Source organism: Macaca fascicularis, chromosome 3 (assembly GCF_037993035.2).
Source record: "Macaca fascicularis isolate 582-1 chromosome 3, T2T-MFA8v1.1".
Classification (NCBI taxonomy): domain Eukaryota; kingdom Metazoa; phylum Chordata; class Mammalia; order Primates; family Cercopithecidae; genus Macaca; species Macaca fascicularis.
Window position 1 is genome coordinate 2,487,995 of NC_088377.1, and position 27,883 is coordinate 2,515,877.

At 47.7% G+C, this 27,883-nt stretch overlaps 3 protein-coding genes and 1 long non-coding RNA gene across 6 annotated transcripts in view; 2 read left to right on the top strand and 2 right to left on the bottom strand.

The window, feature by feature from the left end:
- The window catches only part of TSPEAR (thrombospondin type laminin G domain and EAR repeats), a 226,175-nt gene that overhangs the window by 135,905 nt on the left and 62,387 nt on the right, over positions 1-27,883 (top strand). The window contains exon 2 of the mRNA XM_015446788.4: positions 9,171-9,391. Coding sequence (XP_015302274.3) covers positions 9,171-9,391 — 221 coding nt within the window. The remainder of the gene's footprint in view (positions 1-9,170; positions 9,392-27,883) is intronic.
- LOC102121985 (uncharacterized) lies at positions 2,148-3,309 on the bottom strand. 3 transcript variants are annotated; one of them, XM_065541320.1, is made up of 3 exons: positions 3,068-3,250; positions 2,924-3,037; positions 2,148-2,797 (listed from the first exon to the last, which is right to left on the bottom strand). In XM_065541320.1, exons 1-3 carry the CDS (start codon positions 3,242-3,244, stop codon positions 2,360-2,362), a joined length of 729 nt encoding a protein of 242 aa, XP_065397392.1. In that variant the 5' UTR covers positions 3,245-3,250; the 3' UTR covers positions 2,148-2,359. The 3 variants fall into 3 exon arrangements, with proteins under 3 accessions (XP_065397392.1, XP_065397391.1, XP_065397390.1); XM_065541319.1 differs by having other exon boundaries at positions 2,924-3,309; XM_065541318.1 differs by having other exon boundaries at positions 2,909-3,309.
- LOC123566766 (uncharacterized) lies at positions 19,928-21,042 on the top strand. Its single transcript, XM_045389396.3, has one exon. The coding sequence runs from the start codon at positions 19,999-20,001 to the stop codon at positions 21,040-21,042; it is 1,044 nt and encodes a 347-aa protein (XP_045245331.2). The 5' UTR covers positions 19,928-19,998.
- Positions 24,343-27,181, bottom strand: LOC141409785 (uncharacterized). The gene is made up of 2 exons (XR_012431916.1): positions 25,247-27,181; positions 24,343-24,563 (listed from the first exon to the last, which is right to left on the bottom strand). It is a non-coding gene; the product is annotated as an uncharacterized lncRNA (long non-coding RNA).

The following is a 27,883-nucleotide window of genomic DNA, read 5'->3' on the forward strand; positions in this document are numbered from 1 at the left end:
ATTCCAGATATTTCATAATTTCCATTGTGATTTATATTTTTACTCATAGGTCTTAAAGTGTGTTATTTAATTTCCAAGTATGTGGCAGTTTTCTAAATGTCTTTCTGTTAATGATTTCCAATTCTGTGTGGTCAAGCAGCACACTCAGCCCTCCTGTCATTTCATCCCTCCTGAGGACACTCAGACTTGCACTCAGGTCTCTCCGGTGGTTTACGTTGGTGGATGTTCCATGTGCACTTTAAACAATGCGCATCCCACTGTTGTTGGATGGGATTTTGTATAAATATCCCCTAAGTCAGCTTGTTTTATAGTGGTTTCTCAACTTTTCTATACACCTCCTAGAAAACTACTTTCTGAAGACAGAGTGAGGTTTGGTAAAGACACAAAGGACTGGCCAGGCGCGGTGGCTCACGCCTGTAATCCCAGCACTTTGGGAGGCCGAGGCGGGCGGATCACAAGGTCAGGAGATCGAGACCACGGTGAAACCCCGTCTCTACTAAAAATACAAAAAATTAGCCGGGCGCGGTTGTGGGCGCCTGTAGTCCCAGCTACTCGGGAGGCTGAGGCAGGAGAATGGCGTGAACCCGGGAGGCGGAGCTTGCAGTGAGCCGAGATTGCGCCACTGCACTCCAACCTGGGCGACAGAGCGAGACTCTGTCTAAAAAAAAAAAAAAAAAAAAAAAAAAACACACAAAGGACCTCAACCAGCAGTGTTCTCAGCTCACGGGAAGGGAGATAGCACTGTAGTTTAATGAAGACTCTTCCACAGAATCCCCCTTCTCTGGAGTTATTTTTAACTCTCTGGTTCCATGGGTTGCAATCAACACATTGAGTTGTGTTGCTGAAAACCATGGGCACGTTCACCCATGAGGTTTGCACCCTCACCCACCCTGGGACATCCGTGTGTTTGTTCACCCGTGAGGTGCCCACTCTCACCCACCCTGGCACATCCTTGTGTCTGTTCACCCAGGAGGTTTGCACCCTCACCCACCCTGGAACACCTGTGTGTCTGTTAACCTGTGAGATGCCCACTCTCACTTGCCCTGGGATATCCGTGTGTCTGTTCACCTGTGAGTTGTGCCCACCCTCACCCACCCTGGCACATCTGTCTGTTCACCTGTGAGTTGTGCACTCCCTTCCACCCCGGGACTGTGACTCCATGTGGCCAGTGCTCTGGGTCTGTCCTCACAACTCCACCTCCACTGCAACTGAGTTCCCAGGCCACTCTCTGACACCTGTGCATGGAAATTCTTTCTGATCTTATCATCATTGCTTTATGAGTATGTTTTATAATCATTGGAATAGTTGGCACTTCTTCCAGTGGTTACAACACATCATTATTCCAAATATAATTTTTAAAGACTTCTTAAAATGCCTAAAACTCCTCAGCCCATCCTGCTCTGGCCAGTCCACTGGCCCTGGGCTCACTGTGGTTACACGTGCTGTCTGTCATTCTTACCACTCCATTTGGAAACCTGAAAGAGGGAGTCCTATTTCTCTGACCTTAGAGAGGCTGGAGGGTCGAGGAGATGATTCTGCTCACACAGGGTGGAAGCGACAGAGACCCGATTCCAATCGCCAGCCTGTGTTCCTCCCACCACACCAGTGATGTCTGCACAGGGCGCAAGAGGATTTTAGGCAATGTTGATGAAGACTACTGATTTTGAAGCTAGGGGGGCATTTGGATACACTCTAGGCAAGCATGGCGCTATAAGACACCGTTCTTATTTGACAGGTATTGTGCAGAAGAAGGAGAATTTAAAAAGCAAATCAGCAAAAAGAACTATGACATGACAAACAACACAGGAGGGTTAGGGACAAACCCAAGGGCCTGAAATGGCCAAAGGGCTGCAAGGCTCCCCCCTGCCCATGTCCGTCTAGCCTGGACCCCTGGAAGCCACACACCCTTGGGCACAGGATAACACTCAGGGGACTGAAGGACAGCAGAGGGTTGTGCACAAAGGAGAAAACCATGGCCATGAGTTCCAGCCAAGACATCGATCAACACACCTGGATGCCAGCGCCATTGCAGTCTCAGGGCCTTTATTGGTCAGTGTGAGGGCCTCCAAAGAAGGCTCTGGGGCTCTGAGCCAGGAGGACAGAGACCACACGGGTCAAGGCTGAGCTGACCCTCACGAGAAGTAGGAGATATGGAGGGGAGGCCACTGCCATGGGAACTTTCTAGAAGCAACCCCCACCCCGCAAAAGGGCTGCAGCATTGAGTATAGACATTCAGTTCTTCCACTGTCCAGCTCAATAGCAGACACCGGGAAATGGTCAAAGTGCAGGAGCAATTCAGGACGTGACTCTCAGCTTCCAGGTGGGAGCTGAGCCTGGCTGGCACTGGGGGGCGTGTCCATCAGCAGCTGGGCTTCTGACCTGAGCACACAGGGCTGCAGAAGAGGGACATGCAGGAGGCCGGGCGGCAGCAGCTGGACTGGCAGGAGGAGGTGGGGGCACAGCAGGAGGGGACGGGCACGCAGCAGGCGGTCCTGCACACGGGGCGGCAGAGGAGGGACACGGAGGAGGAGGGTCTGCAGCAGGAGGTGGTGCAGCAAGCTGGCTGGCAGCTAGACTGCTGGCAGCATGAAGTGGAAGCCCCAGAGCAAACAGGCACGCAGCTCACAGGCTTGCAGCAGACAGGCACGCAGCAGCCCTGCTGGCTTTGGGAGGAGGTGCAGCAAGCCGGCTGGCAGCTAGACTGCTGGCAGCACAGAGAGGAAGCCCCAGAGCAGGTGGGCACACAGCAGACAGGCTTGCAGCACACAGGCTTGCAGCAGACGGGCACACAGCAGGCCTGCTGGCAGGAGGAGGAGGTGCAGCAGGCTGGCTGGCAGCTAGACTGCTGGCAGCATGAAGAGGAATCCTCAGAGCAGGTGGGCACACAGCACACAGGCTTGTAGCAGACGGGTACGCAGCAGACCTGCTGGCAGGGGGAGGAGGTGCAGCAAGCTGGCTGGCAGCTAGACTGCTGGCAGCACGAGGGCGTGCAGGAGCTGGTGCAGCCTGATTGGCAGGGGCTGGACTCACAGGCCACCTGGCAGCAGGGGCTGGACACACAGCTCACTGGGGTGCAGACCAGGGTCAGGCAGGGGGCCGGGGCACAGCAGCTGGGGGCGCAGCAGCAGGGCTCGCAGCAGCTCTCTGGGCAGTCATCCACCTGCCAGGAGTCAGAGCAAGAGTCACAGGAACCAGGAAGGCAGACGCGGCTGCTGTAGCTCAGGTCACTGGAGCAGACGGACATGGTGGACGCTGCAGTGCTGGGGGTTGGGCTGGGCGAGATGGGAGGGAGTGGGTGAGGGAGTGAGTGAGGTGATCGGGTTTCTGGGGCTTTTATACTCCTCCCAGGCGCGTGTCATCCAGACAGGAGGCTCAGCAGGCCCTCCCTTCCTTGTTGGGGTGTACAGCCAGCTCCAGGAGAATAAACAGTAGCTGTGTTTTTGTTTCCCAAGAGCTGTTGCTCAGTTTACAAAACTTGGAATTGGCCTGGGGCACGTGTGTGTTTTAGACTCAGGAGGAAGAGCTGAGGTGCAGGTCAGGCTGTGCTGCTTTGCTCCCCAGGCTCACGTGGAGGGTGGCGTGGTCTGTGTGTGCCGGGCTATGGGGAGCGGGTGCCTGCGGGTAGCTCTGCTGGGCCTTGGGTTTCTAGGCTGCTGAAGAAGATCGTGTGCCCCTGTGATTCAAAGGTTAGGGAGAGGTTCATTTGGGTTCTAAATAAAGATAACGTGAGTCGTGATTTGTATGTAGTAATGTGTTCCTTTCCTTGGGCTGCCGTGACAAACAGCACCACAAACTGGCTGGTCACACAACAGAAATTCCGTGTCTCATGGTTTTGGAGGCCAGAGGTCTGAGATCGCGGTGTGGACAGCGTGGGTTGCAGCCTTCCGAGGCTGCAGGGGGCACTGTCTCATCCCGCTCCCCTCACTCCTGTGGGCTGCTGCTATCTTTGGGGTCCTTGGCTTACAGTGGGCTCACCTGAGCTCCACCTTTATCTTCACACAGCTTCTCTGTGTGTGTGTGTGTGTGTGTGTGTGTGTGTGTCCAAATCTCCCCTTTTTATAAGGACACAAAGCATATTGCATATTGCAGTAGGGCCCATCCTAACAGCCTCCTCTTAACTTGGTCACCTACAAAGACCCTATTTCCATATAGGGTCACATTCACATGTGCCAGGGGTCAGGACTTTGGCACCTTTTGAGGGACACAATTCAATCCACAGCAAGCAGACACAATGGCAGAACCTGGGATGAGGAGGTGGGCGCGGGAGCAGAACCCAGGATGGGAAGGCAGGTACAGCAGGAGTCTTTCTCGCCGACTCGGGCCTGGGGCAGGTGGAGCATGGAGGGGTGGCGAGGGTAGCACAGGACAGCAGGTGCCCAGCACTGAGCACTCGGCAGCCTTTGCTTGTGAGGTGTGGCTTGACCTCGTGGAATGGTTTTAGGGAATAGTGGTTGAAAAGCAGAGTTCGCATCACCCTTCACCAGCTTCCTGACGCCACCGCAGGTCAGTTCCCAGCTCTGAGAAAGCGGCGCTGGTCTGTTTCTTCTCACCCAGGACAGGCTTTAAGCAGGTGCACCGGCTTCCCGCGGGCCCTGCTCAGGACCCCACATGGCGCTGGCCGAAAGGTCTCCTCGGCTGCTCTGGTTTGTGACTGTTGCCCAGTCTCTCCTGGGCCTCAGTGACCTTGACTGGTTGGGTGTTTTGTAGAATGCCCCTCGGTGTGGACTTGCCTGAGGTTTCCTTGTGGTCACAGCGGGCATCGCGTTGGGGGAGGAATCCCACAGGAGCAGTGCACGCGGGGCACGGAGGGGACGTGGCCCGTCCCATCCCTTGCGGTGCCACTGTTTCCCTCTGTAATTGGTCATGTCTGAGACTTAGCAGCTGTCCTGCATCTGCCCAGGCATTTGCCCGGTAGTGTTGGCACCCTCCGGGAGCCTGCCCCGTGCAGCCCCTGTGGGGCGCTGTTGAGGATTCTCTGCCCTGTTCCTTCCACACTTGCTAATTGAAATCTCCCGGGAGGAGGAGCTGTCCTGCTCTCCTGTGTGTCTGCTTCCTTATTTATTTACCTGGGTGTGGACTAAAGAATATTTATCTATTACTTGAGTTATAGTCCAATATCATCACTATGTATTTTGTGGTTGCAGTGGTTCCAACTTTGGCCCTCACGTTCTTTCATTTTGGCCCTGGTGCCCTTTCAACATGCTGTCCCTCCCTGACCTTTCTTTTTTTGGTTGTTTTTTGTTTTTGTTTTTGAGACGGAGTCTCGCTCTGTCACCCAGGCTGGAGTTCAGTGGTGCGATCTCGGCTCACTGCAAGCTCCGCCTCCCGGGTTCACGCCATTCTCCTGCCTCAGCCTCCCAAGTAGCTGGGACTACAGGCACCCGCCACCACGCCCGGCTAATTTTTTGTATTTTTAGTAGAGATGGGGTTTCACCGTGTTAGCCAGGATGGTCTCGATCTCCTGACCTTGTGATCCGCCCATCTTGGCCTCCCAAAGCACTGGGATTACAGGCGTGAGTCACCACGCCTGGCCCTTCCCTGACTTTTCTTACTTTTGGGTTCAAGTTCATCTCAGATTTGCCCTGTTTCATCTGTGGAATCAGACGCTTCTCCAGGAAACCCTGTGGTGGACCAAGGCATTTAGAAGCCAAGATCAGGAGCAAGGTGTGCTCACACCACTGGGGTGTCGTTTCCCAGCCCTCCCAGCAGACAGAGCAGGGAGGCCGGCACGTGCACAAACACCCCTGATCTTACGGAGCAAGGATGCGGCACGTGCACTAACACCCCTGATCTTACAGAGCAAGGAGGCCAGCACGTGCACTAACACCCCTGATCTTAGAGGGAGGGGGTTCCCCACCAAGAATAGTGTTGGTGCTGGTTTTTCCAGACTAGTGTTATCTGGTTTGAAAAGTTCCCTTCTAGGCTGGGTGTGGTGACTGATGCCTGTAATTCCAGCACTTTGGGAGGCCAAGGCAGGAGGATCATTTGAGGCCAGGAGTTTGAGATCAGCCTGGGCAACATAGCCAGGCCCCATCTCTACAACATATTGTCTTTTTTACATGTTGCTGGATTTTATTTGCTAACATTTTATTGAGGATTTTTGTGTCTACATTTATGGGGGTGGTTGGTCTCTAGTTTTCTCTTATTGCAATGCCTTTGCCTGGTTTGGTAACACTGCCTTCATGAAAAGAGTTGGTGAGTGTTTTTCCTCTTCTATCTTCTGAAAGAGATGATGTAGAATTGACATTTTTTCTTCTTTAAAGGACTCGTAGTATTTTCCAGGAAATTGTAGTTTTTCTGTGTTGGAAGGTGTCCTTTATTAGATACCAGACCTCCGAGTTATCTTTTCTTCTTTAATGAGTTCTGGTATTTGTGCCTATCAAGGAATTGGTCCACAGTATCTGAGGTTTTGAAGAGACACACATGGTATTGTTTATGGAGTTCCCTTATCAGCCTTTTAATTTCCAACAATTGTTTAGCAATATCCCCTTTTGTTTTCCATATTGTTTATCAATTTGATTGATCTCAAAGAACCAGCTTGGGTTTAATCAATTTCCTCTATTTTCCTTTTGTTTTCAGTTGCACGGATTCCTGCCCCAACCTTCCCTTTGCTTGCTGTGCGTTCCATTTCCTTGTCTTTCTCTAGTTTCTCAAGGCAAAGCTCCTATGTTGGATTCAATACCTTCCTTCATTTCAAAGCAGCACTAGGCCCCCTCCTTCTCCATCCTCGGTGGCTGTACCCGGCCTGTGCCTGAGGCTGTGAATGAGCTAATCTCTGCAGTCCCTTCTGAAATACCATAATTCCTGGCTTCTGGACCCATGTCTCATGGATGATAGAGTCAAGGAGGATGCCCCACAAGGTGGCTGTGAGGGCGGGTCAACCTCCAGAGGCCCCCACCCAGCGCTGCTGAGGCTGTGTCGGGGACTCATCTGCCCTTGGGTTTCCACTCCCAGGAGGCTGAGAGGCACACAAGAAAACTGGCTGGACTGCAAGCGTGGGGTCCGGAGCCAGGGAGAGGCTGTTTTAATTAAACAGTGGAGGGAGAGGCTCTTGCTGGGATGGGCAGAATTCTGCTTCCTGATTGCCAAAGCCCAGCGAGCGATGGGCTGACTGTCTATCCCGGGGCTCAGCAGAGCAGAGGCTCATCCTGAGTGCGGGGCAGGACACCTTCTGGATGGTGGCCCCCATGTTTCCTCAATGAGGAGGTGGCCCCTGGTTGTGCTCCAGCTAAACCCCCGGGGGTGAGCCCAGCACCAGGCAGTGCTATGCAGCAGGGTATCTCTGAGACTGGGGGGAGGGGGCGGTAGGGTGCATGGGGTTTAGTTAGAGACCCATTCACTCCAGGGGACCCAGGACACAACGCCACAGAATGTGGAGTCTCATCCCCCACCCCGGCCAGCCTGAGGTTTGGGCCAACATCAGAGCCCTGAGGCACAGAATCCCTCCACACCAAGATGCCAGAATCCTCCCAGAGTCAGCCTGGGACCCCCCAGACACACACAGCGGCCTCCCTCGGGGGTGGTCCCTGTACAAAGACCTCTCTACACACAGTGTCCACTGTTGCTGTCCCTATGTCGTGGCGTGTTTTATAGCACAAGGTCTTTCCAAGAAGCGGCAAAGCCTCCTCACACTCTACCTTTTGTGTTTAATTGCGTAAATAGTAACAATAATAATACATTTTCCTGTCCTAAAGCAGGCCACCGTCTCTTCACAGTGCTCCCCCCATCTGCATGTCCCCACACTCTCTGGTGCTGTGGGTCACACACCCCCACCACAGGACCCTCTGCGTCCTTTCCATCCTTGGCCCATGGTGTGTCCTGTCACATCTTCCCACTCCCGGCCAGGATGCTCACGGCCGCTTTGCCGGCTGTTCCTGCGCTGCACGTCTGGGTCACATCCGGTTTTTCTCACAAAGAAGTGCCCTTCACGCCCTGTGTGCAGATGGGGATGCTTTTCTAGGGTATGCTCTTCTGCAGACCTGCTCCATCCCAGGTGCTCACACTCTCTGGAGGACGTAGAGGACCCGAGTGTCACTGCAGCTGTGGCACTGTGAGCACATGGCGGTGCAAGGAAGGGCTGCCTTCTGCTGGCCTGGACTGGAGTCCTGCTCTCCAGCTGCTCACTGGGGCCCCGCCACACGCAGGCAGGGGCGGGAGGGAGGCCTCTGCTTGAGATCTTTGACCAAAGCCCTTCCAGGACCTTCACAGGAAAGCCATGACATGCCCTAGCAATGCCAGCCAGGACGGGCACGTGGGGGAAGATGAACCTAGAGGGTTGAGTGCCAGAGTGGACTGACCCGACACCCCCATGCCAGGCTGAGGCAGAAGGCCCCTCAGCAAGACTGACAGACGAAGGGAGACAGCTCTGGGAACACCTGCTTCATTCAGCCACGCCCTGGCATTTACCCAGGCTGGGGCCAGCTGCAGTGGCCGGGTCGAGGAGGGTCCAGGCATCAGCCTCAGGCTCTGCTCCCAGCCACTCAGCCTGGGCCAGGGATCTGGTCTGCAGGTCTCTGCTAGCCCCGAATGCCCTCCGCGCTCCCCATTTTCCTCCCTGTCACCCGGCCTCAGAGGAGGCCAGGCCAGCCCATCAATTATGTTCCCACCGACTTTGAACTGTGAATCCGAGGTTCCCCAGGAGCTTATCCGCTCCCCCCGGCATGCCCAGAGGGGGATGAGGGGAAGGCACCGCCAGCTCCACAGCAGCTCCAGTCTCCCATAGCGCCCGAGGGCAGCACAGGGAACCAAGGGAGGCCAGCAGACAGGAGCCTGGGCCTGCCTGGTCTCATTCCCAGCCGCTTCCTGCGTTTCCTCTGGGGTCCCCATGGCTGCAGTGGGGCCATGCATTCCTTCCTTCGTCCTGCACAGCTCACCCTGCACAGGGCCTGGCTGCCAACTTGAAAACAGCAGCCATGGGTGGAGTGTCACCTGCAGCTCAGAGGCAGCCGTGCAAGATCCCCCAGGAGCAGGAGGAGGAGTGGGGGAGGCCACACGGGCACACCTCATGTGCCTCTGTTTCCTCGCCACTGAAACAGAGATAACCGCCGTTCACAGCTCACAGGGGCTGCGGTGCTGTGTAAAGAGCCTGCCACGCTGATACATGTTGGCTGTCATGGTATCCACTTTTGGGGGTGTCCTGGCCTAATCTACCTGTGATTTCTTTGCCACAGACCTGCGCCCCCTGGACATCCTGGCAGAGGTGGTCCCTTCTGATGGCGCCACAAGCGGGATCAGGATAGTTCAGGTTCACGGTGCACGGGGACTGCAGCTCTCGGCAGCCGCCCCCCACGTCATGAGCTTCCCCGCATCCAGGATTTTCTCCCAGTGTGACCTCTTCCCTGAAGAATTTTCCATCGTTGTAACCTTGAGAGTTCCCCATCTTCCACCCAAGGTCAGTGACACTTTCTGCGCTTCGTGTTAGAATAGCGGGATTTTCCCTTGTGAGGTTCCCAGTTCCAACGCGTGCACAGGTTGAGGGGCGGCATTTGTCAAAGACTCTCTGGGTTTCTCTGGGATCAAGAGTGGCTTGCCTTGCTAGGTAATGAGGTCCCTGTCACTGGCAGTATGTGAGAGTCTGTGTGACCATTTGCTAGGGGGTTGCACAGCCAGTTCCTGCAATTGAGGGTCTAGTGCTCAGAGTTTTTATGTTGACATCCTTTAGCAGGAAGCGCTAACAATAAAATCACATCTAAAAAGGTACACTTTGTAGACCCATTTATCGAAGACTTGAAGTGCTATTAATCCCACATCTAACAGGTAAGCCCCATTCCATCCTCTGCCTACTAGTTTGGAAGGTGAAGACAATAATGTTTGTCTCTGTCCCCTCCCCATGGTTTCGGGGACAGTGCACATCATCTCTGTGCAGCAGGTCCTTCTGAAGTAAATAAAAATGAATTTGCATTTCCAATTCAGCATCGTTGATTAAGAAAGGAAAAGCCCTTCTTCCGGCAATGGCTGTTCTGGCTGTGCGATATTCCATCGAGTGTGACTCCGTGCTGGTCTCTGCATACGCACCCATCCTCTCTCCTCTTCCTTCTAACCTGCTGTAAACCCCAACCACTGAGTTCTCAGTGTCAGTATTTTCCAGTTCCCTAATTTCCATTTTTTTATATAACTTCCAGTGTTCAGGTTAAAGTCTTTATCTTCTCAGCTATTTCTTGAGCGTGGCTCCAATGTTCATTATGTGGACAACTCCAATACGTGGACCACCTAAAAGACTGGTCTGTTTTCTGCTTTATCTTTCTACTTTCTGTCACGCACCATACTTTTAAAATTTTATTTATTTATTTTGAGACTGAGTCTTGCTCTGTAACCCAGGCTGGAGTTCAGTGGCACAATCATGGCTCACTGTAGCTACCTCAAGCTACCTTCCCACCTCAGCCTCTAAACAGCTGGAACCACAGGTGCATGCCACCACTCCCGGTGAATTAAAAAAAAAAAAAATTGTGTAGAGATGGGATCTCACTATATTGCCCAGGTTGGTCTCGATCCTCCTGCCTCAGTCCCCCAAAGTGCTGGGATTATAGGTGTGATTCCCCGCACCTGGCCATGCCTCGGACTCTTTAACAGCTCTATTGAGCTATAATTCGCGTGCCCTACAATTCACCCATTTAAAGTGTATAATTTGATGGTTTTTGGTAGATTCACAGATAATATACGAGCAATTTTAGGACACTTTCCTCACTTCAGAGGAGGCCCGTACATTAAATATCACCCTGGACCCTGCATCAACCCAGCGCTAAGCAGGGACTATGCTCCTTTCTGTCTCTAGGGATTTGCCTCTCCTGCATGTTCCTTGTAAAGGGAATCGTAGGGTGTATTTCTTTTGTGACTGGCTTCTTTTGCTTAGAATGTCTTCAAGGTTTATCCATGCTGCGGCTTGTGTCAGCACTTCATTCCTTCTTATGGTCCAATAATACTCCATGGTATGGGCCTGCCACAGTGAGATTATCCTTTTCTCAGCTGGTGGACGTGTGGATTGCTTCCACCATTTGGCTATTAAGAATAACGTTACTACAGGCATTCATGCATTCCTGTGTGCACTTTTGTGTGGACGCATGTTTTCATTTCTCCTGTGGATGCACTTAGGAGTGGATGCCTGCATCCTGTGGTTAACTTTTCGAGGAACTACCAGCCCGTTTACCAAACTTGCTGGCGGCATTTTACATTCCTGCCAGCAGTGTGCAATGGTTGTGATTTCTCCACAGTCTTGCCAACACTTGTCATCTGACTTTTTGGCTATAGCCATCCTCAAGGTCATGAAGCAGTGTCTGATTATGGTTTTGAGGTACAATTCCCTGATGAACAGTGGTGTTGAGCATTTCTCATGTGTGTACTGGCCATTTGTGCATCTTCCTTGGAGAAATGTTCATTTAAAATTTTTTGCCCAGCTTTTCATGGATTAATGGACTTCTTATTGTTTAGTTGTAAAGAATTCTTTATATATTTGATGAGCCCCTTATCAGATATATGATTTGCAAATATTTGCTCCCATTCTGTGGGTTTTTCTTTTACTTTCTTGGTAGAGCCCTTTGGAGCACAAAACTTTTAAACCATGTTGATGTTCAATTTATCTATTTTTTATTTTGTTGCTTGTACTTTTGGTATCATATCCAAGAATCCAATGCCAAATCCAAGGTCATGAAGATTTACCCTTATGTTTTCTTCTAAGAGTTTTATACTTTTGGTACTTACATGTAAGTCTTCAGTCCATTTAATTTTTGTATATGGTGTGAGGTAGGGGGTCAATTTTGCTCTTTTGTATGTAGATATTCAGTTGCCCCCACACCATTTGCTAAGGAGATAGTTTTTTCCTCATTGAATGGTCTTGACAACCTTGTGAGAAATAAATTGACCACAGATATGTGTGTTTATTTCTGGACTTTTAATTTTACTTTATTCATTCGTCTATTTATATATCTGTACCACACAGTCTTGGTTACTGTAGCATTGTAGTAAATCTTTAAATTGGGAACTATGAGTCATTCAACTTTGCTCCTCTTTTTAAATTTTGTTTTGGCTATTCTGGGTCCCTTGTAATTACATATTGATTTTATAATCAACTCGTTAATGTCTACAGAGAAGTTAGCTTGAGAGTAGACAAATCTGTAGATTGACTTGGGGAGTATTGTCATGTTAACAATATTAACATGAGTGGATCATGGACTTCAGGTTCATGAAGATGCTTTTCCATTGATTTACATCTTCCTTAACAAAAAACAAAAATAATGTTTTGTAGTTTTCAGAGTGTAAGTTTTATAATTCTTCTGTTAAATCTAGTCCTATGTATTTTTTTCCTTTTTGATGCTATTATAAATAATTTCATGTTTGGCTTGTTCATTGCAAATATATAGAAATGCCATTATTTATTTATGAGACAGTGTCTCAGTCTGTCACCCAGGCTGGAATGCAGTGGTGCAATCTCGGCTCACTGCAACCTCTGTTTCCCAGGTTCAAGCGATTCTCCCACCTCAGCCTCCAGAGTAGCTGGAATTACAGGTGTACACCACCATGACCAGCTAATTTTTGTATTTTTAGTAGAGATGGGGTTTCGCTATGTTGGCCAGGCTGGTCTGGGCCTCCCAAAGTGCTGAGATCACAGACGTGAGCTACCACACCTGGCCTGAAATACCATTGATTCTTGTGTGTTGACCTTGTATCCTGCAACCTTGCTGAGCTGGCAGTTTTTTAGTGAATTTCTTAGGATTTTCTATATATAAGATCATGTCATCTGTGAATAGAGATAATTTGTTTCTTATTTTCCAATATGAATGCTTTTTATTTTTTCCCACTAAGTATGATGTTAACTGTGTATTCTTCATAGATGCCCTTAACAAATTGAGCAAATTTCCTGCTCTATCTTATTGAGTGTTTTTAACATGAAAGGATGGTGGATTTTATCAAGTGCTTTTTCTGCATCTATTGTTATAATCGTGCTATTTTTGTTTTTTATTCTATTGATATGTTGTGTTACATTAATTGATTTTTTGCATCCCAGGGATAAATCCCATTTAGCCATGGTGTATAACTCTTCTTTTATGTTGCTGGATTCAGTTTGCTAGTATCTTGTTGAGTATTTTGCATTCGTATCATGAGAGCTAGTGGTATTGTAGTTTTCTTTTCTTATGATGTCTTTATGTGATTATGGTATGAGAATAATACTAGCCTCATAGAATGAGTTAGAAAGTAATACTTCTTAGTTTTTGAAAGAGTTTGTAAAGAATTGGTTTAATTCTTTATTTATTTCCACTTTAATCTTCATTATTTCCTTCATTGTGCTTGCTTTGAGTTTGCTCTTCTTTCTCCAGAATCTTAAAGTAGGTTAGGTTATTGATTTGAGATCTTTCTTAATACAGATATTTACAACTATACATTTCTCTCTAAGCAATACTTTCACTGCATCTCATAAGTTCTGGTATTTTGGGTTTCATTTTCATTCATCTTGATGTATTTTATGATTTTCCTTTTGGTTTCTTTTTTGACTTGTTGGTTGGTTATATAAGAGGGTGCTGTTTAATTTTCACATATTTGTGTGTTTCTTCAGTTTTTTTCTATTATTGATTTCTAATTTTATTTTATTGTGGCCAGAATACATACTTTGCATTATTTCTGTCCTTTTAAATTTACTGGAGGTTTATTTTATGGCCTAACATATGTCCTATCCTAGACAATACTGCATATGCATTTCAAAAAAATGTATATTCTGCTGTCATCAGGTGGAATAGCCTAAAGATGTCTGTTAGACTTTATTGGTTTATTGTATTCAAGTTTTCCTTTTCCTTGTTGATCTTCTACCTAGTTATTCCTTCCATTGTTGAAATTACAGTGTTGAACTATTCAATTAATATTGTTGACTTGTCTATTTCTCCCTTCATTTCTGTCAGCTTTTGCTTCATGTATTTTGCTGTTCTGTTATTATTTGCACACATGTTTCTATTTATTATACCTTCATGATAGGTTGACCTTTCATAATATAAAGTGTGCCTCTTCATCTCTAATAACAATATTTGTTTTAAAATTTATTTTATCTGAGAGCAGTTGGACTACTCCAATTTTCTTGTGGTTGTTTTTTGTATAATTTATCTCTTTCTGTTTACTTTCAATCTAGTTGTATATTGGAATATAAAGAATGCCTACTTTATAGAGCATCTGGTTACATCTTGTTTTCTGTTTAATCCAGTCTGACAGCCTCTGCCTTTTGATTGGGTTATTTAATCTATTTACATTTAATGTTATTATTGATATAAAGTTGACCTCATTTTTTATGAATTTTGTATTTGCACATTCAGCTACTCTCTAAAATTAATTTGTAATCTCAAAAGAAATACTGGTGGCATTTTTGTGGTCATTCATTGACATGCACAGAGTAGTGAGAAATTTGAGTCTCCCAAAATGCATGTTCCCAGATGAGGTTAAACAAGGCACACACTGCATTCTTGCTTCAGCTCTCATATTGTAAATAAGTCTTTTTTTGTAATCTACTTAATGCCACATTTTCACATTTTTGTGATTTTTTGGGTGTCTTTACCATTTAAAATGGCCCTCAGGCATGGCGGTGAAAGGGCTGTTCAGTGTTCCCAAGTGCAAAAAGGCTGTGATGTGCCTTATAGAGAAAATAAGTATGTTAGAGAAGCTTTGTTAAGGCATAAGTTGTAGTACTGTTGGCCAAGTTCAATGTTAATGAATAAACAATAATTATTAAACACATATAACACAAGATTATATGTTGATAGTTGAAACTGTGACCAGAGGATTACAAGAACCAAACTCTGTATTTCCCCTAAGAACAATGGTATATTATTTCCTAATTCAGTATTTGCAATGACTTCGTGTAATTACTACTAACAATGAAAATCAACTGTAGTTGGATTTATGTCTACTAGTTTACTTTTTATTTCCCATATGTTTTATATGGTTCTGTGGTTTTATGTTTTTGTTTGTTTGTTTGTTTTTTTTTTTTTTTTTGTTACTGTCCTTATATTCTTTCTTCACTACTTTCTCTTACATTAAGTGAATATTTACTAAAGTAGCATTTTGATTTCTTTAATGTTTTCCCATGACACTGCTTTTGTTTTTCCTTAGTGGTTGCTCTGGGGTTTACAATATACTTATTTTGACTTATCAAGATCAACTTCAGATTTGTGCCAACTTAATACCAGTGAGATAGAAAAAGATTGCTCCTATACAAATATTTTCCTTTTTGCCCTTTTTGTAGTCTTGTTGTTATACATATTACATCTACAGATATTAAAACCCAACAATATATTGTTACACTTATTACTTTCTATAATTTTATGGCTTTTAAAGATGCTTAGAGAAGAAAGAACAAGTATATATTTATATCATTTGTTATATTAGCCTTTTTATCATTTCTGATTCTCTTCATTTTTTCCTGTGGATTCACATTATTATCTTCACTAACTTCCTTTGAACAATATAGCTTTGTTTCCATGTACCTCCTTTGTACTATTGTTGCCAAATATATTACATTTCTATATATCACATTTCTATATGTTTCTATGTGTTTACATTTCTATTTTCTCTGTAAGGCACATTACAGCCTTTTTGCACTTGGGAACACTGAACAGCCCTTTCACCGCCATGCCTGAGGGCCATTTTAAATGGTAAAGATTGTTGGTATTGTTGTTATAGGCCAAACAATACCAAATACACATTTTTATATTGCTTTTTAAAAAGCAGTTAAGAGAATAAAGGAGAAAAAATGCATTTGTACTACCTTTTATAATTACATAATTAGTTTTACTGTTGTTTTGTTTTTCTGTGTGGATTTGAATTTCTGTCTGGAGTTAACTTGCTTTTGGTCTGCAGAACTCTAGTATGACTCGTAAGATGCATCTGCAAGTAATAGATTCCCTCAGTTTTGATTTATCTGGGAATGCCTTTATTTTGCTTTCATTTCTGAAAGATAACTTTGTTGGATATAGAATTTCTGGCTGACTTTTTTTTCTTTGAGCACTTTGAATGTACTATCATACTACCTTCTGGTGTCCATTGTTTCTGATAAGAAGTCAACTGTTGCTCTTCTTATGGTTCTCTTATAAATAACTTGTTTTTCTCTTGCTGCTTTCAAGTTTTTCTCCTTGTTTTTGACTTTCAGTATTTTTACTATGATATGTCTATTTGCATATCTTTTGTGTATCTCCACCTTAGAGTTTTCTGAGGTCCCAGATGTGTAGATTAATGTTTTTCAATAATTTTGGAAAGTTACTAATTCTGTGAAGAATGTCAGTGGTAGTTTGATGGGAATAGCACTGAATCTATAAATTACTTTGGGCAGTATGGCCATTTTCATGATACTGATTCTTCCTATCCATGAGGATGGAATGTTTTTCCATTTGTTTGTGTCCTCTCTTATTTCCTTGAGCAGTGGTTTGTAGTTCTCCTTGAAGAGGTCCTTCATGTCCCTTGTTAGCTGTGTTCCTAGGCATTTCATTCTCTTTGTAGCAATTGTGAATGGGAGTTCACTCATGATTTGGCTGTCTGCTTGTTTGTTGTTGGTGTGTAGGAAGGTTTGTGATTTTTGCACATTGATTTTGCATGCTGAGACTTTGCTGAAGTTGCTTATCGGCTTAAGGAGTTTTTGAGCTGAGACGATGGGGTTTTCTAAATATAGAATCATGTCACCTGCAAACAGAGACAATTTGACTTTCTCTTTTCCTATTTGAATACTCTATTTCTTTCTCTTGCCTGATTGCCCTGGCCAGAACTTCCAATACTATGTTGAATAGGAGTGGTGAGAGAGGGCATCCTTGTCTTGTGCTGGTTTTCTAAGGGAATGCTTTCAGCTTTTACCCATTCAGTATGATATTGTCTATGGGTTTATCATAAATACCTCTTATTATTTTGAGATATGTTCTATTAACATCTAGTTTATTGAGAGTTTTTAACATGAAGGGATGTTGAATTTTATTGAAGGCCTTTTCCGCATCTCTTGAGATAATCATGTGGTTTTTGTCATTGGTTCTATTTATGTGATGGATTATGTTTATTGATTTGCATATGTTGAGCCAGCTTTGCATCCCAGGGATGAAGCTGACTTGATTGTGGTGTATAAGCTTTTCGATGTGCTGCTGGATTCAGTTTGCCAGTATTTTATTGAGGATTTTTGCATCAATGTTCATCAGGGATATCGGCCTGAAGTTTTCTTTTTTTGTTGTGTCTCTGCCAGGTTTTGGAATAAGGATGATGCTGGCCTCATAAAATGAGTTAGGGAGGAGTCCCTCCTTTTCAGTTGTTTGGAATAGTTTCAGAAGGAATGGTACCACCTCCTCTTTGTATCTCTGGTAGAATTTGGCTGTGAATCCATCTGGTCCTGGGCTTTTTTTTGGTTGGTAGACTATTAATTACAGCCTCAATTTCAGAACTTCCTATAATCTATTCAGGGATTCGGCTTCTTCCTGGTTTAGTCTTGGGAGGGTGTATGTGTCCAGGAATTTACCCATTTCTTCTAGATTTTTTAGTTTATTTGTGTAGAGGTGTTTATAGTACTCTCTGATGGTAGTTTTTGTATCTGTGGGATCAGTGGTGATATCCCCTTTATCATTTTTTATTGCATCTATTTGATTCTTCCCTCTTTTCTTCTTTATTAGTCTAACTAGCGGTCTATGTATTTTGTTAATTTTTTCAAAAAACCAGCTCCTGGATTCATTGAGTTTTTGAAGGGTTTTTCTTGTCTCTATCTCCTTTAGCTCTGTTCTGATCTTAGTTGATTTTTGTTTTCTGCTAGCTTTTGGATTTGTTTGCTCTTGCTTCTCTAGTTCTTTTAATTGTGATGTTAGGGTGTCGATTTGAGATCTTTCCAGCTTTCTGATGTGGACGCTTAGTGCTATAAATTTCCCTCTTAACACTGTTTTAGCTGTGTCCCAGAGATTCTGGGATGTTGTCTCTTTGTTCTCATTGGTTTCAAATAACTTCTTGATTTTTGCCTTAACTTCGTTACTTACCCAGGAGTCATTCGGGAGCAGGTTGTTCAATTTCTATGTAGTTGTGTGGTTTTGAGTGAGTTTCTTAATCTTGAGGTTCTAATTTGATTGCACTGTAGTCTGGGAGACTTTGTTACGATTTCAGTTCTTTTGCATTTGCTGAGGAGTGTTTTACTTTCAATTACATGGTCAATTTTAGAATAAGTGCCATGTGGCACTGAGAAGACTGTATCTTCTGTTGATTTGGGGTGGAGAGTTCTATAGATGTCTATTAGGTCCCTTTGACCCAGTGCTGAGTTCAAGTTCTGAATATCCTTGTTAATTTTCTGTCTCATTGATCTAATATTGACAGCAGGGTGTTAAAGTCTCCCACTATTATCGTGTGGGAGTCTAAGTCTCTTTGTAGGTCTCTAAGAACTTGTTTCATGAATCTGGGTGCTTTTGTATTGGGTGCATATATATTTAGGATAATTAGTTCTTCTCATTGAATTGATCCTTTTATCATTATGTAATGCCCTTCTTTGTCTTTTTTGATCTTTGTTGGCTTAAAGTCTGTTTTATCAGAGACTAGGATTGCAACCCCTGCTTATTTTGCTTTCCATTTGCTTGGTAAATTTTCCTCCATTCCTTTATTTTGAGCCTATGTGTGTCTTTGCAAGTGAGATGGGTCTCCTGAATACAGCACACTAGTGGGTCTTGACTCATCCAATTTGCCAGTCTGTGTCAAGCTATTGTTTCTACGAAATAATATATTTCCACTGTAGCCTGACTTTGCCGGGTAGTCCTCCAACAGAGCCCTTAGCCATACCCATCAAAGGTCAGAGGCTTCAAACCCTGCAGTCTGTGGGCCCCACCAAGCACTCAGTGGAGCCCTGGCCTAATTTTGGAGAGACCTGCAGCCTGGGGCATCATCAGAGCCTCTGCTCTGCCATTTCAAAGATTTAGTAAAAATAGTGATCATAGAGTGAGGAGATGAGGGATCCATGATCAGAACTTTGGGGGCTCACTAGGGCACAGGTATGTTCCCAAGCACAGGCATGGGCTGATACACACAGGTATATAGGTATTTGTGAGACAAGGCTCTGCAATCAGACCCTTTTATTTGTACATTTACTATGACAATGTCCAGGAGACAACAGTAGAACTACTACATTCTGATGACTTTCTGGCCCATAAGGGAAGAGACCTTGGAGCTCCCAAGGACACCATTGCAGGTGATGTTGCCTGAGACGTGAGAGGTGTGAACGCTATTGTGCACACCACTGGGGGAAGGTCCCATAGCAGTTCAACATGAAATGAAACAAAGGTGCTTGCCCCTCATCTCCATCCCTACTGGGCTGGGCCTGCAGCTGCCTCCCTGCTCCTCTCTGTAAGCCCATCTCTGCCCAGGAAGACATTATTCCCTCACACCTGCCCCAGGGCTCACCCCCAGCAGAGATACGCCCCACGGTTCCCACTGACAACCAGCAGTGTCAACCCACAGGGTGGATCTTGCCTTGTGGCCAGGACGACGGAGCATCATCAAACCTGAACACATCTCCCTCTCCTCCAGGCCCAGAAACTGAGGTTCTCCTAACCTCATCCCTCCTTAGGTGCAGAAGTGTTTTATAAGCGCAAACTCCTCCTGGGATGGAACCTCATCCCTCCTTAGGTGCAGAAGTGTTTTATAAGCGCAAACTCCTCCTGGGACGGAGCAGAGGGCTGTCAATTCCAGAATATCGCCTCATTGCCACTGTCCCTGCTTCTGGAGTGCGCTTTGATGCAATCAATAGATTTCTACTGGTTTATCTATGGACAAACCCACATTAGGGAAGACCCAACTCCAGTCAGGAGCCTCACAAACCAGAACATCCACAAACAATGAACCAACACTACTAACACAACAGTGCCTACAACAACAAGGAAAACGAAGGCTTCTCAAAGCCAGCCAGGGGTAGCACAATCAACACAGAGGGGTATAAAGGTTCCAACCACTCAGAACACCTGGCACGACCACTCACTCACTCACTCACTCACTCACTCACATCTCCCCAGCTCACCTCCTCCGCACCCCAGCATGGCCACATCCACCATGTCCGTCTGCTCCAGCACTTGCTCTGACTCCTGGCAGGTGGACGACTGCCCAGAGAGCTGCTGTGAGCCCCCCTGCTGTGCCCCCAGCTGCTGCGCCCCAGCCCCCTGCCTGACCCTGTTCTGCACCCCAGTGAGCTGTGTGTCCAGGCCTTGCTGCCAGGTGGCCTGTGAGCCCAGCCCCTGCCAATCAGGCTGCACCAGCTCCTGCACACCCTCGTGCTGCCAGCAGTCTAGCTGCCAGCCGGCTTGCTGCACCTCCTCCCCCTGCCAGCAGTCCTGCTGCGTGCCTGTCTGCTGTGTGCCCGTCTGCTGCAAGCCTGTGTGCTGTGTGCCTACCTGCTCTGAGGATTCCTCTTCATGCTGCCAGCAGTCTAGCTGCCAGCCAGCTTGCTGTGCCTCTTCCTCCTGCCAGCAGGCCTGCTGCGTGCCCGTCTGCTGCAAGCCTGTGTGCTGTGTGCCCACCTGCTCTGAGGATTCCTCTTCATGCTGCCAGCAGTCTAGCTGCCAGCCAGCTTGCTGCACCTCCTCCCCGTGTCAGCAGGCCTGCTGTGTGCCCGTCTGCTGCAAGCCTGTCTGCTGCAAGTCTGTCTGCTGTGTGCCCGTCTGCTCTGGGGCTTCTACTTCATGCTGCCAGCAGTCTAGCTGCCAGCCAGCTTGCTGCACCTCCTCTCCATGTCAGCAGTCCTCCTGTGTGCCTATCTGCTGCAAGCCTGTCTGCTGCAAGTCCGTCTGCTGTGTGCCCGTCTGCTCTGGGGCTTCCACTTCATGCTGCCAGCAATCTAGCTGCCAGCCGGCTTGTTGCACCACCTCCTGCTGCAGACCCTCCTCCTCTGTGTCCCTCCTCTGCCGCCCTGTGTGCAGGCCCGCCTGCTGCGTGCCCATCTCCTCCTGCTGTGCCCCCACCTCCTCCTGCCAGACCAGTTGCTGCCGCCCAGCCTCCTGCGTGTCCCTCCTCTGCCGCCCCGTGTGCTCCCGCCTCTCTTCCGCGTGCTGCGGCCTCTCCTCAGGCCAGAAGTCCAGCTGCTGACGGGCAGGTCCTGTTTCTCCAGAGTTGTTCCAGGGCCATCTCTGACTTCCGAAAATCCTTGCAGCCCTGAGCCCTGTCTGAGTCTCCTCTGCCCAGAGCCACTGCACCTCCAGCCGGCAATGCTGAGCCTTCATGCTGAGTTCCCTCCAGGCATGCATCTCTCCCACACCCTCATCTCCATCCTGGCCAGCCGGTGGTCGCTGCGTCCTGCCCCATGTGTGTGATCAGTCTGTCAACGAATAAAGTCACCACTGTGCCCTCTCAGAGGTCTTTTTTGCATGTCTGGCAAGCCCTGGGGGAAGAACTTCGATGTGCTGTGTGGGGCGGGAGCTTCGGGCCTCTGGCCTTGAGCTGCATCCAGGCTGACAGCACCAGGGGCAGAAGCAGTCCTGACTTCCCGCTGTGTGGGGTCTGCTGCTGTGGGGTCCCCTGCCAGCCTCAGCATCTCCAGGCCCCAGGGGTGCCCTTCTCTATGAATGCCCTGCACCCACTGGGCCTGGCCTCTCCCTGGGCTCCTCCCTCTCTCTCCTTTCTCTGCCTGTCTGACCCCCCACTCACCATCTTCTCACCAGCCCTCTCTTATTAAATGAAATAAATACTTCTCATTCCTGGAAGACATTTTAGAGCTGATACTTATTTCAAAGTATCTGTTTATGTTTGTTGGACAGTCTGTGTACGATCATCCCAATGCCTGAAGTCTCTGTGGGTCCATTTCAGCTTTCTGTCATTTCCGCCAGTTCTCACTCATGGTGTCTTGTTTCCTTGTGTGCTTTGCTGTTTGTGGCTGAGTAACCACCGTTGTGCTTGAAAAGTATTTGTGGGCATTTCTGAGGCCTCTAAGACAGGTGTGTTTGCTTTTTGTCTTATGTGAGGAACCCTCTGATTCCAGGATCACCTTCAACTAAATTCATGGCTTCGATTTGTGTGGGGCACCCAAAAGGTGCCAGTTTGGGCTGCAAAGCAGAATGAGGCCAGGCTTATTGGGGCAGGATGTTCTCCTCTGGGTGTGCTGAGTCCCCAGGCAGCCAGCAGCCTCCGGGATGGACGTAAGCCCATGCTTACCTCTGACTCCCTCTTCTCTGAGGGTGCAGCCTGTGCAGTCTCTAGCTTCATGTAGGGATAGTCTCCTTTAGACCCCACCACGAGGGGGGCCCTTGGCTTTGCTTTCTGTCCTCTTCATCCTGCAAAACCATTCAATCCTAAATTTAAAATTGGCAGACCAGCGAATGCCCTCAAGAACAAAGTGAATTCTGGGTGTTTCTAAATGCTATGGGTTAGAGCAAGAGTTGTTCAGCTGGGGTCTGTGATCTTGGATGAGAAGGAAAAAAATGCATCTTTATTCTCCCAAACCTCTAACTGAAATGTAGTGTTTCAATCAATCATGAATGTAGATGACAAAACTTACAGCGGCACCTGCAGCTTTGTCACCAACAGGAATGAAATGCGTGGCATCACATTACGCTGGCTGCAAATGCTCAAAACCTCATTCTGGCCACGGCTGTTTCATAATTACGGTAGTACAAGATGCACCTGCTGGGTTCCACCAGGCACGTTCCCTAGGGAAGCACATGCTAGCATGCTGTATCGCCAGTTTGCTTTTCACAGTGTAACAGCTGCGTTCTCACGTAGTTGCTTTCCTTTTACTCATCTGAAAACCTCCAAAGCTTTCATGAACTGGCCGGGAAGGTCCCAGGCGCACAAAGGGCGAAGACCCCTCCCTTCAATTTGGGCCTGTAATCCCGTAATTCTTTGTTCCTTTTCCAGTTTCCTGCTGCAACTAGGAAGATTCTTCCTAGTGTTTTCCATTGTTTTCGGCAAGATGACGGGTCAAACAATCTCACCAACAGGTTTCCAGAACTGGAATCCCTGGAGAAACGTCTACTTTTTCTTTTTTTCTTTTTTCTTTTGAGATGGAGTCTGGCCCAGACTGGAGTGCGGTGGTGCGATCTCGGCTCACTGCAACCTCCACTTCCCGAGTTCAAGGGATTCTCCTGCCTCTCCTCCTGAGTAACTGGGATTACAGGTGCCCGCCACGATGCCCAGTTAATTTTTTTTAATTTTTAGTAGAGACAGGGTTTCACCATCTTGGCCAGGCTGGTCTTGAACTCCTGACCTTGTGTTCCACCCGCCTCGGCATCCCCACAGTGCTGGGATTACAGGCGTGAGCCACCGCACCCGGCTTTTTTTGTTTTGTTTTGTTTTTTGAGAGTGGGTATCACTCTGTCGCCAGGCTGGAGTGCAGTGGCGCGATCTCAGCTCAGTGCAACCTCTGCCTCCCGGGTTCAAGCTATTCTTCTGCCTCAGCCTCCTGAATAGCTGGGATTACAGGCATGCACCACCACGCCTGGCTAATATTTGTATTTTTAGTAGTGATGGGGTTTTACCACATTGGCCAGTCTGGTCTTGAACTCCTGACATCGCGATCTGCCTGCGTTGGCCTCCCAAAGTGCTGGGATTACAGGTGTGAGCCACCATGCCCGACGCGACTTCTTAATTCTTAAGAATAACTGGAAATTTTCCATACCCTTCCCCTGTTGTTGGTAATGATTCCTTAATTCTTGAGTTGGTCTTTTCCTTTGAACCATTGTATCTATTAACTTGTCCCAGCAGTCATTTATTCCTTCGCAGTTTCCATGGCATGTCTGTGCAAATGCAATAGAGTTAGAAGTCCCTGTCCGAGTGTCACAGGCTCCCAGGATGGAAGGACACAGGCCCCTTGTCACTGTCATTTTCCTTTGCAAGCTCCCAGCCCGACCACCAGGACAAGGGGAGCGGGCAGGGCAGGAAGGGCTGTCCCCAGCCCTCTCTGTGTCCCGGGTCTGATCAGCAGCCCAGAGCAAGGCTGCCCTGCCCTGAGCCCCACGACTGTGTGTGTGCAGCCTCCGCCCTGCTTGTGAAGGGGGTGGGATGTGTTTGTGTTGGGGAGTGGGGGACTCACCACACAAGGACTGGGAGGGGATTTCTCACACTAGGGCTCCCAGATCCTGGTGCCCTTCACCACCCATCTCCCACAGCCCTTGACCAGCTGGCCTAGCCAAGTGCCCACGTCTCCCCACTGGGTGGGACTCTGTAAGGGAACGTGGTTTCTGCATCTTCAGGGAGTCCTGAGCCAGGCTGCCCTCCCTTTGGCTCATCCTGTGGGACATGGGGGCCCTGCTAGTGTGGGAGTCCCCATTTCTAGGCTGTGTGGGTCACCCCGTGGGGAGGATGGGAGGGGCAGCTCTGTGTGGCCCCCGCAGCCCTCGGACCTGGGAAACGTCTCTTTTCCCTCCCGTTACTGTTTAATTGTGACATTAGTTACCTTATCTCGGTTTTTATTTTATAAACCATTTTGAGAAATGTTTTCATCTAATTGGAAACATCTGGTGAAATTTCCTCTCCTTTCGAACTGGCCGCTTCGCTCCTCATCCTCACATTTTCAGGGTCTTCTCTGCTTTGGAGGTTTTTCTCTTGTTTCAGCTGCCTTTCCATCTTTAGAATATCCACCATGGTTTGTGTTTTTTCTCTTCTACTTTTATTTGCTGTTGTGAAAAACATACATTCTGTTTTTAATTGTACTAATAAATAACTTTTAAGTTTACCTTTATGTTTATTTTTTAATTATTAAAGTGAGGAATGGAACTGCAATTTGAGAATTTCTATTTAAAACAGAATTAATCTTGCTCTTCTTAACATCAGCCCACGTGTCCACCCCCACCCGCTTCTTAGTCTTTCTTGTTTAATTGGAAGCAACATACAGCATATTCCGGTAGAAACAGAACCACACATGCAATCCTAAATATTATAACAGCCACATTTAAAGATGGCAAAAGGAACAGGTGAAATTAAATTAATAATAGATCTTATTTGACCTGGTACATCCAGAATGCTACCATTTCAACATGTGGCAGGAGCCACATTTCAAGCACTCAAGAGCCACATGTGGCTAGTGGCCTCTCACATTAGCATGCAGTAAAGTATTAGGGTCTTATCATTGCTATTCAATTAGGATGTTGAATATGCATCTGTTGTATGCATCTGTTATAACAGATGGGAAATTTGCATTTGCAGTTTTAACTGAGCACATTGGTTATCTGGACACAGGTCAGTGTCTTCCTCTCTTCGCATCTGGGCCAACCCTTTGATACCCCAGCCTCTACAATCTGGAGCCCTTGTCTTAGATTCTTCTCTGCCATAGTCAGCTGAGGCTGCCATAACAAATTACCGTGGACTGGAGGGTCTTGAGCAGCAGGCATTTCTTTCTCCCTGTTCTGGAGGCTGGAAGTCCAGGATCAGGCAGGGTGCCACATGGTGCCACATGGTGGGGTCTTTCTCCCTGTTCTGGAGGCTGGAAGTCCAGGATCAGGCAGGGTGCCACATGCTGGGGTTCTGGAGAGGGCTCTCTTCCTGGTCTACAGACAGCCACCTTCTTGCTGTCTTCACATGGCCCAGATAATCTCTCCAGGGTTTCTTCTTTAAAGGGAACAAATCCCATTCTTGAGGGCTCCACCCTCCTGACCTAATTACCTCCCAAAGGCCCCGCATCTTAATACCCTCATATTGGAATTAGGGTCTCAACGTGTGAGTTTTGGGAGGACACAAACATTCCATCCATAACAATCACTTTGCCATTTGTCATACTTCCTTAAGTATTTTTTCCGAGAGGAATACCTGGGTGGAGTACTTTCTAAGCTCTTGCTTTTGTGAAAATGCGTCACTGTTATCTTTATTTGAGAAAGATGTAATAATTTGAATAAAGGAAAAGTAGAGCCTTAGTCCGCCAAAGATTCCCCTGGAAGCTCTAAGGATATGGCCATACCCTGGTTGGTGGGACGGGGGTCTGAGGTCAGCCTGATGCAGTTCATTTCCAGATCGTATATTACTCATCCTGCCCGCGAGAAGCCTGTTCTTAGGTCTTCTACATTGAAAAACTTGTCAATGCATGTCTAGGGTGGGCTCTGAAGGCCTGATTTTCTTGAAATTCATTAAGTTCTTCTACTCCAAATACACATACCTCTGTCCATTCAGCCCAGAATACCTGATCCTCAATTATTTCTTTGATTATTACTTTGATCCAATTTGTTTTTTTCTCCCTAGCAATTGAATTTTCATGTTTGGTCTCAGCTAAATATACCCTCTGTTTGTTATCTTTTCTCTCATTATATTTGTGGGTTTTATCCTTTACCTCGGTGTTTGGAAGAACTCATGTTTGGACTCAAAATTGAATTGATTCTCTGGGGTATTAGTTTTGTTCTTCTGCTTCTGATGTGAATTTTTAATCCAGCTGTTTGGTATTCAATTTGGTATTGAAGACTTGCTGTCTTTCATCTTCAACATTTTTTTTTTTTTTTTTTTTGTTAAGAATCAGAGACGCACTGGTTGAGAATATAGATCCTATGTACAGACCGGCTGGCTTCTAGTCCTGGTTCTGTTACTTTCTTCTGTGTGACTTTGAGCAGATTGCTCAACCTCTCTGCTGAGGCTTCCATGTCTGTCCATAGTAACTTTGACAAGGAGTTGATGCCAAAATTAAGTGAGTTAATAGATGCCAAGTGCTGGAATGCTGCCTGGCATAGCCACGTGCTTGTCAAATGCTCTCTGACCTCGCCAGCTTCATCATCAGTGCTACTAGGGGGTCGTTTTCTAAGATCGCTGAAGCTGTCACTACAGTCACATGCTAGACCTTGGGGTTCCAGGTCTGTGGGACCCACCCCCTCATACTCCATTAGGGAACGCAGCTGCCTCAGCTTCCCTTCGGCTCTCGCCCTGCCTCCCAGTGCCGACTGCCCTGTGCCTTCAGATGAGAGGCTCTTGTCAGGAGCTGAGTCTTCACAGATGTCACCCCTGCGAGGTTGGAGGGGCTTGTCTGACAACAGCCATGGAGGGCGGAGTGACTGGCACGTGCTGGAGGCCCCAGGTTCAGATGGAATTTCCATCACAATGGCAAGGCAGGTGTGCAGGGAGGGGCTGTGGGGGCTGTGAGTTTATCCCACATCCGGCCAGTGCGCATGGCCAGTGACAGTCACAATGGCAGTGACTCAGATCTTTAGTGGACAATTGTGTCACCCGCAAACAACAGACATCCACACCTCATTTCTATTTCTCGGCTTGCTGCTTTGACGCCCTGCAGGACAACAGAGAAAGGTTCTGTGACCAGGGGCCTGCTCACCTCCTGCTACGCTACGACAGGAGAGCTGCCAGTGAGCCTCCCTAGTGCTGTAGGCTTTCTGGGCCACCATGAAAGCCCGGCTCAGGCTGCCATGGCCTCATCCCCAGCTGGAAGAGGCTGGAAGGACATTGGGAGATGGTGGTGGTTCCTGGTGAGAACCAGCTTCAGGCTGTGCGGGCCTCAGGCCCTGAGAGAGAGGAGCTTGCCTGTGACCGTCCCTGCCCCGGGGTCAGGGCCCGTCCTGCCCGATGACCTCCCAAGCACAGGCTGGCTTTGCCCACCCCAGGTGTCCTTCACTGTCCACGTGACCCTCATTCCACATCCTCCTCCCCAAGGCAGAGGCCCCTCCCCACCTCCAGGCCCTAATCTGCACCCGCCCTTCTTAGGACACCTGACCAGGGCTCCAAGGGACAGCAGTCCAGACCCAAAGGCCAGTCCCCAAGCCTTGTCCTCCTAATGAGCTGACTGTGCAGAGGCCTTGCCGGAACGTTCCGTTTCCATCTCAGGGGAGGGGAGGTCCTCCCTGCCCTCCTGCCCTTGGCAGACATCAGGATCTCAGAGGATCCCAGAGCCCGCCAGGAAGCGGTGTCCTCAAGCGCCTTTTCCCAACACAGGCACCTCTGTCCTGGCTCTCCCAGTCGCAGCCACATCAGCCCACCCCGTGAGGTCCCTGCAGACAGAGGCTGGGCATCC

Coding starts and splice junctions, on each gene's coding strand:
- LOC102121985 (XM_065541318.1), bottom strand. CDS start 3,244: ATGTCCGTCTGCTCCAGTGACCTGAGCTACAGCAGCCGCGTCTGCCTT. Junction 2,798..2,908: donor AGCAGGTCTGCTGCGTACCC/GTCTGCTACAAG, acceptor TCCTGCCAGCAG/GCCTGCTGTGTGCCCGTCTG.
- LOC123566766 (XM_045389396.3), top strand. CDS start 19,999: ATGGCCACATCCACCATGTCCGTCTGCTCCAGCACTTGCTCTGACTCC.